The 15,040-nt window shown below is 37.2% G+C and overlaps 1 protein-coding gene across 3 annotated transcripts in view; it reads right to left on the reverse strand.

Annotated features, from left to right (window-relative positions):
• UVRAG (UV radiation resistance associated) overlaps positions 1 to 15,040 on the reverse strand; it is a 281,364-nt gene that overhangs the window by 217,460 nt on the left and 48,864 nt on the right. For 2 of the 3 annotated variants that reach the window (XM_069470993.1, XM_069470992.1), the window contains exons 4-5: positions 9,814 to 9,975; positions 954 to 1,028 (exon numbers count right to left, since the gene is read on the reverse strand). In XM_069470993.1, the coding sequence (XP_069327094.1) occupies positions 954 to 1,028; positions 9,814 to 9,975 (237 nt within the window). The remainder of the gene's footprint in view (positions 1 to 953; positions 1,029 to 9,813; positions 9,976 to 15,040) is intronic. The other variant, XM_069470994.1, reaches the window with a different exon arrangement.

Raw genomic sequence — 15,040 nt, forward strand, 5'->3', positions numbered from 1 at the left:
GCTTTCCAGATGTTTGATCTTATGAAGTTCATCCCTCACAACCTGTTTCCTTATCTATAAAATGGAGAGGACAAAACTTACTGCATTGGTTTGTGGCTAGTATTACATAAAGAACCTGAATCACCTGGCATAGTATCACAGATAGCAGGTACTTGGTAAATATGAATTTTCTTCCCTCTCCTTTCTCTAATTACAGTGCTGACTATAAAACAACTTGACTCATGGTTTCTTAAATTTATTGAAAGTCATAAAAGATAGCTGAAACATTTAATAAAACTGTATTGCATTTAATCAAAATCATCACTCTTTCCTAATCCCCAAAGAATTATTTAGAATAAGAGAAAACAGCTAGCTCAGGTTTTCCTTTAGAAAAATAAATATAATCTGGATTTAGAAAAGATAAATTGAGGTGGTTATGTGCCTTACAAAATGAGTTCTCACTTTAAAAAGCATTCACCGGCCGGGCGCGGTGGCTCACGCCTGTAATCCTAGCACTCTGGGAGGCCGAGGCGGGTGGATCGCTCAAGGTCAGGAGTTCGAGACCAGCCTGAGTGAGACCCCGTCTCTACTAAAAATAGAAAGACATTATATGGACAACTAAAAATCTATATAGAAAAAATTAGCCGGGCATGGTGGCTCATGCCTGTAGTCCCAGCTACTCGGGAGGCTGAGGCAGTAGGATCGCTTGAGCCGAGGAGTCTGAGGTTGCTGTGAGCTAAGCTGACGCCACGGCACTCACTCTAGCCTGGGCAACAGAGTGAGACTCTGTCTCAACAAAAAAAAAAAAAAAAAAAAAAAGCATTCACACTAAGCCACACTAAACAACAAACTTACAATGATAGTTAAAACATGATTCTATTTGCACAGAGCTTTCCAGGATTATATCTACCCTGTACACCTGCAAGGCACACCTGCACTAAACAAAACTCATAACAGCACGAGAATCCTCTTACCTTATGTTCAAATGGAGCACCATAGTAGCCATCATTCAGCCCAAAAATTATTTCATTTTGGTTGCGGGCATGAATCTAAGAGAGGAGGAAAACACAATATTAGTTCTTCTCATTCCCATAACATTTTAATAGGACGCGAGAATGACAGTTATAACAGGACCACTTCAATGCTGAGAAACAGGATAACTACATCTAAACAAACTAGCAGAAAACAGCTCACTGCTCAAAAGACCAGGTGATCAACTGAGCATTTCCTGCTTTATTCAAGGGCTTCACAAAACCATCACATGAGATCACAGGCACCATTATTCACACATTTTCCACAAACATTTCTTAAAGTTGTTATAGAACAGCTCTTCTTGAAGGACAGGGGATTCAGAGGCATACTAAACACTCTCTGATCTCAAAGAAAACACACTTTAGTAAGTCTATGAGAGTACTTTAAAAAATATGAAGCCCTAGAAAAAACACACAAGATAAATATTATTTTCTATTTTCAAAAAGACAGTTTAAAAATAATAGTACCCAATCCCTAAAGTCTTAAACATCTACTTAATTACTGTCTGCATATCACTCTGTCTCAGACGATGGGAGCTTCAGGCAGTGTCACCCCAAATTAAACTTCAACTAAAAGGCAAGAGGAATAAAACTTAAAAAATTCAAAAACTGACATCTAAAATAACTCAAAATAGTATAAAGTGCCTAACGGTGAAATATAAGAATAGATTTAATTACTTCATCAGAAAGAGTTAGGCTAAAAAATAAAAACTAAAAATACGCTTCTGTGAAGATTCAAGTGTGGGAAAGACAAGGATAACCAGAACAGAACATTTGCTCTCTTCTTTCTCTAACTAGAGACAAAGCCAGCAGCAGAATACTCCTGTGAACATTTACCTGACTTCCATATCTCCTACCTCTATTACTAATGCAAAATTAATCACACACTCCCTTTTAATGTACATCATTTACTAAACTGAATACAATACCAAAAGATGAGTTTGCAATCACAAATTGATTACTATAATGAAAACTATAAATCAATCTCAAGAAGTTTTTCATCTTAGAAAGAGAAGGCATTATGAAATCAATTTCCAGAATAGAAGGGACCTGAAATTTTATAAACATAAAATATATATTCACCAAAATGTTAATAATAGTTGTAGATGGGCAGAGGATTATGTGTAATTTTTTATTCCCTTCTCTGTGCTTTTCAAAACTTTCCAAATTTTCCACACAAAGAACATAGATTACTTTTTAAATTTTAAGAAAATAAATATGTATACAGCACTAAAGAAAGTGGGAGGCAGTAGGGTGAGTATGGGCAGGAATGAATCTAACATGAAAGTAATCAAAGTATAAGCTTCATGAAGATGGGCATTAAATTAGTTTGTTGAAAATAAGAGATAACATAGTTCTAGTACTTGAAAAGATATCAGGCTAAAAAGTAAATGATCTGGGTTCTAATTCCCACTTTGTTTCATAAGGAGCTCTTCAGAGGAGGGAACTCTGACTTACTTATCTTTATAGCCCTGGTATCCAGCTCTCTACCCAACATACAGTAGTTAAGAAATATTAATGGTACACACTTTAATTCCTTTATCAGCCAAAAACAAAAAACACTCCCTGCTCTATTGTGCAGGCGTGTCATAAAGATGGAATGAAGTAATTAGATAATTAGATGTGAAAGTCAGACATGAAAAATACTGATAAAAAATCTAATGTATTAGAAATCAGGCAACCGTAAACCTCAGAAAGATCCCTTTGTTCCTAAGAAAGAAAAAGAAAAATGTGCTTAGCAAAACAGGCTATATTATATTGCACACTACCATATACAGTTCAGAACTGTTAAATTATGCTAAGAAAAAGTAAGATATGTACTATACTTTACTCATTAATTACAGGTTACTGGCCCAACAATAATTGTGTTAGAATTCTAATATGCAACCTACAGAATAAAGAACTCTATTAATCTAACCACAACCTCTTATTTTGATATCTTTATGAAAAACAGCATACTTTTAAAGACAGCTGATTTAGAGTTAGTGAAATGAATAATAAATACAGTCTGAGCCATGGAACAAGTATACAGCCTACATTCACCAATCACTGTGTCATCTTCAGAAAATCACTTAATCTCTCTGATCTTCTGTTTTCTCCCTTAAATACTGAGGAAAATAACAATACTCGCTCACATGATCCTCAAAAGACCGCAGGTCATTGTGAACGTGTAAAAAGATACCCAAACACTACAGGGGTATACAATTGCCGTTGTTATTAGTACAAAGTTCTAACCATTTAAACTAAGCACAAGAATTTCCGCCATTGCACATAAGTTAGGATGCTGCCTGGCCCACATAAGCAATATAAACAAATTCTCCAAATTCTCATCTTAAATAGAACTATTTCCAAACTCCCCTGCTTCTTTGTCATCAAAATCTAAGTCAAGCTCAGCTTAGTTCAGTTTTCTGGGAAAAAAACATTTGATTAACCTTGAAGTCTATTCAGGAAATTTGGTTTACATTTGCAGCTACGGCACAAGTATGTGACTTTGGACAAATTGTATCATCACTCAGTTCCCTCGTTTCCTCAACTAAAAATGAAGGGATTAGATCATGCTCTATTATATTATACTTCTGTGCCTATTCTCATCTTTTCTTCTCTGGCCAATTCCAATATGTCATTCAAAATTCACTCATGACCAACTTAATAACTGATATTTGCAAAACATTCCTTTTAATGACAGCAGAATAAACACCACATGTACATGAAACAGTCAACCAAAGCAGACCACATATTTTGTTTTGGGCCAAAAAATAAATCTAAAAAAAGTTAAAACTATTAAAATCATACAAATGATTTTCTCTAAACTCAACAGAATTAAAACAGAAATCAACAACAGAAAAGTATCTGGAAAATCAACAAATATTTGAAAATTAAACAACATACTTCTAATACATGGGTCAAAGAATAAATAAAAGGGAAATTAGAAAATATTTTACATTCAATAAAAACACAATACCAAAATTTGTGATATACAGCTAAAGTAATGCTTAGATGAAAATTTATAAAATGCTTATTTTAAAAAAGAAGAAAAATTACAAATCATTAATCCAGGTTCCCACCTTAAGAAACTTGCAAAGAAGAGCAAATTAAACCCAAGCAAGCAAAAGGAAGAAAATAATAAAGATTAAAGTCCAGGCGCGGTGGCTCACGCCTGTAATCCTAGCACTCTGGGAGGCCGAGGTGGGCGGATCGTTTGAGCTCAGGAGTTCGAGACCAGCCTGAGCAAGAGCGAGACCCCATCTCTACTAAAAATACAAAGAAATTATATGGACAGCTAAAAATATATATAGAAAAAATTAGCCGGGCATGGTGGTGCATGCCTGTAGTCCCAACTACTTGGGAGGCTGAGACAGGAGGATCCCTTGAGCTCAGGAGTTTGAGGTTGCTGTGAGCTAGGCTGACGCCATGGCACTCACTCTAGCCTGGGCAACAAAGTGAGACTCTGTCTCAAAAAAAAAAAAAAAAAAGGCCGGGCGCGGTGGCTCACGCCTGTAATCCTAGCACTCTGGGAGGCCGAGGTGGGCGGATCGTTTGAGCTCAGGAGTTCGAGACCAGCCTGAGCAAGAGCGAGACCCCATCTCTACTAAAAATAGAAAGAAATTATATGGACAGCTAAAAATATATATAGAAAAAATTAGCCGGGCATGGTGGTGCATGCCTGTAGTCCCAGCTACTCGGGAGGCTGAGACAGGAGGATCACTTGAGCTCAGGAGTTTGAGGTTGCTGTGAGCTAGGCTGACGCCACGGCACTCACTCTAGCCTGGGCAACAGAGTGAGACTCCGTCTCAAAAAAAAAAAAAAAAAAAAAAAAAAAAAGATTAAAAATAGAAATCAGGCCAGGCACGGTGGCTCACGCCTGTAATCCTAGCACTCTGAGAGGCCAAGATGGGCAGATTGTTTGAGCTCAGGAGTTTGAGACCAGCCTGAGCAAGAGTGAGACCCTGTCTCTACTAAAAGTAGAAAGAAATCATATGGACAGCTAAAAATAAATATAGAAAAATTAGCCAGGCATGGTGGCGCATGCCTATAGTCCCAGCTACTCGGGAGGCTGAGGCAGAAGGATTGCTTGAGCCCAGGAGTTTGAGGTTGCTGTGAGCTAGGCTGACACCACGGCACTCTAACCCGGGCAACAGAGTGAGACTCTGTCTCAAAAAATAAATAAATAAAAATAAATAAAAATAGAAATCAATGAAAATGAAAAAATTAATAAACATTTTCAATGAAACCAAATACTAGTTTTTTTTAAAGCTAATAAAATTGATAACTCTCTAGTTAGAGTAATCAAAAGAGAAAAGACTAAAACTATCAATAGCAAGAATGAAAGAGAAAGATCCTACATACATTAAAAGGATATAGTAATATAGTAATATTCTGAGATTTCAAATTTATAACAATAAATTTGAAATCTCAGAAGAATTAGACAACGTCTATGGAAGACAAATTGTCAAAGCTCACTTAAGAAGACATAGATAACTTGAATGGTTCCTTATCTAATAAAGTAATTGAAGTCATATTTTTAGACCTTCCCACAAAGAAATCTTAACCCCCAGATGGCTTCACTGAAGAATTCTGTCAAACATCTGTAGAATAGCAACAACTCTACATAAATTTCTCCAGAAAATTGAACACTTCCCAGTCTATTTTATAAGATATACATTTCTATATACTAGCAAAAAAATTGGAAATAAAAATATTTTAAAAAAGAATACCATTTAAATTAGCATAAAAAACATGGAATCCTAATAAAATACGTGCAAGATCTACATGCTGAAAACTACAAAACATTAATGTGTCAAACAAAAGATTTTCATAAATGGAGAGATATATTTTGTGTGTAAATTGAAAGACTCAATACTATTAAGATGTCAATTCTCCCCAAATTTTCTTAGATTCAACGCCTATCAAAATACCAACCAGGATTTTTGTAGAAACTGACAATCTGATTCCAGAGTGTGTATGGAAAGGCAAAAGATCCAGAATAGCTAGAAAAATTTTGAAAAAAGGACAAAGTTGGGGGGGCTCATGTTACCCAAATTCAAGACACACTATAAAACTATAGCAATTAAGGTAATTTGTTGTTGGCATTGGGATAATATGAAATAGAACAGAGTCCAAAAACAGACTCATATAAATGATTTTCAACTGATTTTCAACAAAGATGACAAAGTAACTCAATGGAGAAATAATAGCTTTTGCAACAAAGAGTACAGGAACAATTGTTCATCCATGCAAAACAATGAACCTTGTTCTTTATATTAAAAATTCAAAGGGATCATAGATGTAAATGTAAAGTCTAAAAACTGGAAAACTTCTAAAAGAAAACTTCTAAAAAACATAGGAAGAAATCTCTGTGACCTTGGGTTAAGCAAAGGTATCTTAGACAAGACACAAAAAGCATGAAACACAATAGAAAACACTGATAGTGGATTTCACCAACACTGAAAAAACTTCTGTTCTTTGACACTGTTAAGAAAATGAAAAGAAAATCCACAGATTGGCAGAAAATATTTGGAAAATACATATCTTAATAAAGGACTGACTTATATCTAGAATACATAAACAACTTTTATAATTCAATAATAGTAATTCAAGCAACCCAATAAAAAATAGGCAAAAGATCTATACAAACATTTCACATGAGAGAGAAAGGGAGAGAGAGAGATACTGATCTCAAATAGACATATGTTTTACAAGGCTCAATTTAACTTTGTCATTAGGGAAATTCAAATTAAAACCACTTTAAACCCATTAGAATGGCTGAAATTAAAGACTGACAATAACAAGTGCTAGCAAAGATGTAAAACAAACAAACTACACATTGCTGATCAGAATGCAGAATATTACAGTCGCTTTGGAAAACTGTTTGGAAGTTTCTTATAAATTTCAACATACACTTAACATTAGACCCAGAAATTCCATTCCTGGAATTTACCAAAAAGAAATGACAACATATGTCAACACAAAGACTTATATTTAAATATTATAGCAGCTTTATTTTTTATGGTGTTGGTTACTCAACTCGATATGTTTGTCCAATTCACTGAACTATATACTTTAAAAAGATGAATTCTATTGTAAATTATACCTCAATAAACCTAACTTTAGAAAACAATCTTTATTCAGAAGTCAGTTCTCCATGACTCTATGCAGGCTGGTCTAAATACCTCTTCCACATACTCTCATACCTTTCTATGAAGGTATTCATCAATCATCAGTTTATCAGGTCTAAGAATTTTGTCTTACACATCTCTGGATCCTTAACACGAAGTATAATGCCTGGTAAAAGCATATAATCAATCAATGAACCTAACTGATTCTGGCTACTATTCTAAAATATCTTAGTCTCATTTTCCCCTAAAAATCTGTAATTCTGAGGCAGAGGCAGGAGGATTGCTTGACGCCAGAAGTTCAAGACCACGCTGGGCAACATAGCGAGAACCCGTTTCTACAAAAAAAATTAATTAAAAAAAATTGTAATTTTATTTGATCTACTTTTTTAAGAGACAAGGTCTCACTCTATCACTCAGGCTGGAGTGTAGTGGTGCAATCACAGCTCACTACAACCTTGAACTCCTGGGCTTATGCAATTTTCCTACCTCACTCAGCCTCTAGAGAAGCTAGGACTACAGGTGCGCACCATCACACCTGGTTAATTTTATTTTTATTTTTTATAGAGACAGGGTTTTGCTATGTTGCCCAGCCTGGTCTCAAACTCCTGGCCTCAAGTGATCCACCCTCCTCAGCCTCCCAAAGTACTGGGATTACAGGCATGAGGTACCAGGGCTGGGCTGATCTAATTTTTACTAGTATGTTACTTGTTATACCTATTCCAAATGTAAGTTTGACTTTCTACAATGATACTAAGTTTCTAGTTGGCTGAAGAAAAATGTTTTCCTTTTTTTTTGTTTGTTTGTTTTCTGTTACACCAACATAACTAACTTTGTAAGAAGACACCTGAATGCCAACTCCCTGAAATTAGGGCAGGTTAGACATAAGCACGGTTGGGTATGTCAAGAAGACCACCACCTAAGGAATGTGGGAGTTGAAAAACATGATGAAGGCCATCTTCACTGGCCAAAAAACTCCCCTGTTGGCCTACAGCCCAGCAACCACAACGTTAAGAAGCACCATCTTCCATGAAATGTAGGTATTTTCAGATGAAAAATACACAAGTACTTAATATCATAGTCTATGCAAGGAGAGGCAAGTACAGCATGTGAGAAGATACACAGGGCATGTGCCTCAGTGCAGGGATCCAGTTGGCCAGTCTAAAGGCAACAAGTATCTGGCACTGAGAGAGAGAAGAATGGCCCTAAACAAAAAGTCATTATTTTCTAAGTTTTAATTAAGACCAACCCTAAAACAGAAAAAAAATAAAAATAAAAAGATAAAAAAAGATTTGAAAATTGTAGGAGGTTAGAATTTAGTTAAGGAACACATATGTTATATATTGCTCTGGTCACTATAGGAGGACACAAAATAAATAAAAATACGGTAAGAGCATGGTCTCACTTGTATGTAGGATCTAAAAAAGTTGAACTCATAGAAGTAGAGAGTAGAATGGTAGTTACCAAGAGCTGGGTAGAGGGGAGGAGGCTTGGGGAGATGCTGGTCAAAGGACAAAAAAATTGAGTTAGAAAAGAGGAGTAGGTTTAAGAGACATACTGTATAACATGGTGACTACAGTTTAAAAAATTAAAAAATAAAAGTATGGTAAGCAAAATGAGGGTAGAGATTTTTTTTTAATCTGAAAAAATGCAGAACTAAATTGTTTCTTTAAAACGAAACATCAGAAAGTATGTAGTGAATAAACATTTTAAAAAATCAAGGATGTTTGTAGATAATCTATGACTAACATTTTTGGGTTACTGTTACCAGTAGTACCATAGGTATTACAAAATAGAAATAGCCCTCATTCCAATGTAGAGTGGAGGGTTACCAAGGACAACACGTATATACCAGTGTTATACAGCACAAAGATAATGAATTTTTAAATCAGCCAGGCCTGAACTTAAATCTTAGCTCCACCTAACTGCGTCATCTTGAGTAGTTTCCTAAACTCTCTGAGGCTCAATTTTCCCATCTGGAAAATAAGGGCAATAATATCAACCTTCACAAGGCTGCTATAAACATTAATTAATTATCACTATGTCTGGTGATGGCAAATAGGTTTCCTTACATTCACCATTCTCATAGATTGCTAGTTGTGTCCTCGAACGCTGTGTTAGTAAGGATTATGGAGCTACTTCTGGGCTCAGCTAGAAGAGCACCGTGATCAATTAGCTACACCAGGCAAGAGTACAGCAAAGGCGGGGAACAGGTAGCAAGCAGTATACAAGCCAGGCATTTGTCATCCTGTGCTCAACGAAAGGTTTATTCCTAGAATAAGCCAACTCTACTGGTCAAAAAAAGAGGCGTTTAATGGTATATTCTTTACTTCAACTTCATTTTCAGATTCTAACAGAGGACATCCAATATGACAGAAAAAGCAGAATGCTGTGAGAAAACATATTCTTACACACACACACACATAAATCCTCTTATACTAACTGCTCAGATTACTTCTTCATAAATGTTTTCGGTTAGAGTTATTTTTTAAACTGGGCAACGACTCAAACACAACAACATAAGTAACATGACATAAGCAAACAATCATAAAGGTCTCTCAGTAACATAAGTAAACAGTCATAAAAGTTTCTCTTTATAACAGGAAATATAGAGTCAGAAGAATCAAAAGAAAGGTGAGACAGGTTAATTTGAAGATGACAACTACTTGAAACCACAGTCTAAAAATTACCTGCTGACCCAAGTATTTCAGCCCATCCAAACAGACTTTCCATTCAATCAACAGCTGGTAGGCATTCTCTTTTCCGCCCCATATCTTCACCACAAAACAAGACACAGATGTATCAAGATGGTCTGGCATTATTCCAAAATCGAGACTCCGCCACGTTGGATTCTGTTGATGGAAATGAAAAACAAGCTTTAGGAAGACTAACTTGTTTATAGTTATTTTCAGTTAGGTGGTAAATCATTTTGTTTTTAAAAACCAAAAAACCTTATAAATACATTAAATTGCAAACTTAAATGAACCAAGAAGGCATTCTAATTAACACAAAAGGGGTGATAATGGTACTTTTGAATTTCTCTGTTTACTTATTACAATCATTAGAAGAAGCATACATTCCCATCTCTCATTGGCATGGTTTCATATGGTAATTCATTCATTTATTCAACACTTAGTACACGATTCTTAAGAGCCAACACATAAACAATGCCCTCAAAGAGCCTTCAATTTATTGTTGGATTCAAACACTTATTTAAATAATTGCATTGTTTCATGAAAAGTTCAATAACAGAATTATGCAAAAGGTTACACAGTAGCACAGGAAGAAATAATAAACTGAAGGATCAGGGGAAGATATCACAAAGGCTGTGACATTTGGCTTTTAGTGGACAAGTAGTATTTTGCCAGGTTAAAATAAGGAATTTCAAGCAAAAGGAAACTCAGAGGTATGAAATGCCAAGGGGTGGTCAGGGAACTAAGAACAACTGCTAGAGCACACAGCACAATAGTGGCAGGACACAAAACTGGAGAGAGAAACAAGCGCTTCAACTGAAGGATCTTTTATGCCTTGCTATACTTGCAATACTTTACTCTGTATAAGACATGAGGCCACTGAAATAAGTGTGTGACCAACTTAACAGCAATAGTAGTAAGTACCCTTTAGTGCCCATAATGGGTTTCTACAAACCATTTTTACTAAAAACAAAACAAAAAACCAGGACTCATTGAGGAAGTACGTAATTCCAGAACTGGATCAGAAAATATACACGATAAACCTGGAACATCCTGTCATACCAAATAGCAAAGAAACTATCAAAGACTAGAAGGATAGGTCAGTGCAGTGGCTCACACCTGTAAGCTCAGCACTTTGGGAGGCCAAGGAAGGAGGATCACTTGAGCCCAAGAGTTCAAGGGTACAGCAAACTATAATCGTGCCAATGTACTCCCCCACCTGGGCAACAGAGCAAGACTCTGCCTCTAGAAATAACAACAACATCAACAAAACACTAATTCATAGGTTCAAATACCCAACAGGTCATAAGCAAGATAAATAAAAGTGAAACTGTATTTGGACACATAAAAGTGAAACTATAGAACACCAAAGCAAAGGTAATGATCCTAAGAGCCGTCTAAGTAAGAGTACCTTCAAAGGAATCACAGACTAACCGCTGACTTTTCAATGGCAAAATGGAAGCCACAAGGCACTAGAATTTTACTCTCAATATCCTGAAAAAAACCCAAATAACTGACAATCTAGAATTCTAGCCAATGAAAGTATTCTTCACAAATGAAAGTAAAATACACACATTTCAAACAAGAAAATTTGTGAGTGTGACACTAGCATATGCCCATTAAAGAAAATTTGGGCACATGGAAAGTGAACCTAGTTAGAACATTTGTGCTGTACGAAAGAATGAATAGACTACAAGTGGTTAACTATAAGAGTAAATCTAAAGGAGGGGTGGGGCTTCTGACACAGCAGAATGAGTTACTCAACAAATTTTTCCCCAAAAAAGCAACAATAAAACTAGACAAAATTGTCAAAAACAACTATTTCAGGACTCTGGAAATCAACCAAAAGCATATACATATACACCAACTTGAGAAGCAGTTATTCTGAAAAACCACTGACTTCAGGTAAGAACCCGGGAGTTTGTGGCATTTCTTGCCTTGGGCTGCTTTTATCCTCAACCTCCATTCAGCCTGCAAAGTTGTTCTGTTCGCAGGAAGCGGCCAAGTTGTAAAAACCTACAGCTTCACTACTGGGGAGGACTGTCTTGATTTGGAATGGAGTATGGAAAAACTCCAAACCCAGCAATCCTGTCAATAACACTAGTGATCTCACCAGCAAATAACGGGGCTGACCAGCAGCTCCACTAGCTGGAGGTTACAGTCCTGGCTGGAACAAGCAATGGGCTGGAAAACTAGCCAGAAATTTAATAGGAAGATCTAGAAAAAATGAGATAGCTATAGAGGGCCTTGATAAGCAATTCATGTATCCACACAGGAGAGTCCAAAGAGCGTCTTGATGATCCACACGTCACTGGCTGACCATGAACTGGCGTGCACACACAGAGGAGACTTGAGTAGGCACAGTGGAAAGAAAAAGCTGGGGAAGGCTTAAAAAGTGCCTGAACTTGAAATGTGCTGCTAATCCACTGGCAGAGGTTACTGGCTTAAAGTATCTGAGCACAAAGTCTGACCAATCACTGGGACCACTAAGCTATCCAGACACAGGAGTAATCACTAGAAATGTGCTTAGGAAGAGCAGCAGACGATCAACCCGACAGAACCACTGCTTTCGGAATGGCTTTAAAGAGCCATTTAACTTTGGCCCTTGCTCTGCCAAATGAAGAGAGCGGAAAGGCAGTGGTAGAGGGGAGAGTGCTAAAATTAAGCTACATCGATGAATCACATGATCCCCTCTGTGTCTTAGAAGCTTCAGCTATTAATATAAAAACTGGGACAACTATCACCTCACAGGGTTTTTATGAAGCTTAAGCAGAATAGTAATAATAACTAATTAAAATAATAGCTACCATTTTAATACTTATTAGTGACAGGTACTATATAAAGTCAAACAATACGTGAAAAGGACATAGAAGAATGCCTATTCTAACACATAGAAGTATCTTATCTGTTGAATAAAGTAACCCTGTTAATACCAATAAGTCCACATGAAGTAACAAGACAGTTGTTATTGTTAACCTCAATAGTTAAGAGGAAATACCTTATTTCCTGGTAATACAAATTACCAGCAATTGTTAAGATGCACCATTATTTTATATATATGACTAAACAAAAACCAGAATTGATTTTAAGACATATCTAGATTTCAGGGATGTCAAATGGAAAAATTGTGCACCTTAGAATCAATAAAACACAGAAGCTGAGTCTTCTTGTCTAAGGTCACTTAGTAAAAATGGTATCAGAATTCAAAGCTAGGTCTCTTGAATTTGTCTCATGTTCATTTTTGTGTGTGTGTATGTGTGTGTGTTTTTTTTTTTTTTTGAGACAGAGTCTCACTCTGTTGTCCAGGCTACAGTGCCGTGGCGTCAGCCTAGCTCACAGCAACCTCAAACTCCTGCCTCAGCCTCCCGAGGAGCTGGGACTACAGGCATGTGCCACCATGCCCAGCTAATTTTTTCTATATATTTTTAGTTGTCCAGCTAATTTCTTTCTATTTTTAGTAGAGACGGGGTCTTGCTCTTGCTTAAGCTGGTCTCGAACTCCTGACCTCAAACAATCCTCCAGCCCCAGCCTCCCAGAGTGCTAGGATTATAGGCGTGAGCCACCACGCCCGGCCTATTTGTTTTGTTTTGTTTTGTTTTCCTCCCCACAAAATCACAGAAGACAGAATTTACAACAAAAGAGACCCTAAGAGAATGTCATCGGAAGAAAGAACTCTCCCCTGTGCCTGTGCCCTATTGTCTAGGAGAAAGGGACTGGGGAGACTTCACAGAACTCCACCTTGCTCTTGCTGCTCCATCACCACACCTTATAGCAGACAGGGCTGAGACACAAATAAGTGACTAAACATGACAGCAAAGAGTAGACAATTACTACAAGAATGAAGCATTCATTACAGATTAGCTAGGAAGGAACTGGCCTTTGCCAGTTCATCGAACCCTCCATCTCAGACTTCGAGGAACTGGTAACCAGGAATTATGGGGAAAAGCCCTCTAGTTCTGGAGCTTGAGGACGTGCCTGCATTCCTTGGTCTGACTCTCCTTCACACCCCAACCTTGTATGAACAACAGCAATCATTTGTGGACCATTTACTATGTACTGAACATTATACTTGATTTAATTTAACATGGACTGTAGTACAAATGAGGAAGCTAGGTACAACAGAAAGACAAAATGAGGGTGTCCTCTAGTTTACATAACCTAGGAATGTAAGAACTCAAAGGGACGTTTGAACTTGGCTGGTCCAACTCCAGTTTTGAAATGAGGAAGTTGAGGCCTCTGGCTAGAGCCGTTCCCTGCCTCTTCCCCCAACTATCCTTTTCCTGGTTAACGTTTCTCTGACCACCAGGTTTCAGTTCAAACATGTCTTCTGCAGAGAAGCCTTCCCTGATCTTCCCTTAACTGTCAGGCTTCTCTGCCTGCCACCCACTGTGACGGTGGGTCTTTTTGCTGTTGCTTTCCCAAGTAGATAATATGGTACCCTGGAGACACAGCAAGCACTCGAATATTTGCTGAATAAACAAAGAAAAAATATCCTATTCCTGGCACTTTACTGAAAGAAGACCTAATCATTTCAGGGTCAAAAACATTAAAATTTAAGGCAAAGACCAGAAAGCACAGCTTAAGATTCATTTGGAAAAAGTGATTCATTTTCTCACCTAATATGAATCATGCTTTATAAATACAGAATAAAAACCGTTTTACTCATTTTTACTACTGGTATAATTACAAGAAAGGGAGAGCAATGAATGTCCTTGGGGCTGACTGCTCCTCCTCTGTACACCCATGGAACCTGTGAGTAGTTAACTTTCTTGTGGCACCTGGCACTTGTCTGTCTTCCCCTCCAGAACGTGAGCTCCTCAAAGGCAGGGACAAGCACTAGAGTGCTTGTCCTCTACAGTACCTGGCACCCTATTAGTGCAAGTTCAGTGTGCCAAGCACCATACTACCAGTTTGACTATATATTCTTTCTTAATCTTCACAAAATGCAAGAGAGTCCCGTGAAGTAGACATTATCCCAGTTCTTCAGAGAAACTGATGCTAGAAACCATTAAGTAACTTCCCTAAGGTCACACAGTTGGTTCTATCTGGAACAGGAAGAGTCATGTCTCTGACTCTAGAGACATGAAAGCATTGGATCACGTTAGTATACGAGGTAGGCCATGTTGTTAGGGACCGTTTAGAGTAAGAGCAGTCGGGCTTTATGTCTGAGGCAGCCCCTGAAGGGTAAGTCTAGTGTAATAATTGAGTTTCTCATGATAACCCT

The sequence above is a fragment of the Eulemur rufifrons genome, chromosome 6 (genome assembly GCF_041146395.1).
Source record: "Eulemur rufifrons isolate Redbay chromosome 6, OSU_ERuf_1, whole genome shotgun sequence".
Taxonomy (NCBI): Eukaryota; Metazoa; Chordata; class Mammalia; order Primates; family Lemuridae; genus Eulemur; species Eulemur rufifrons.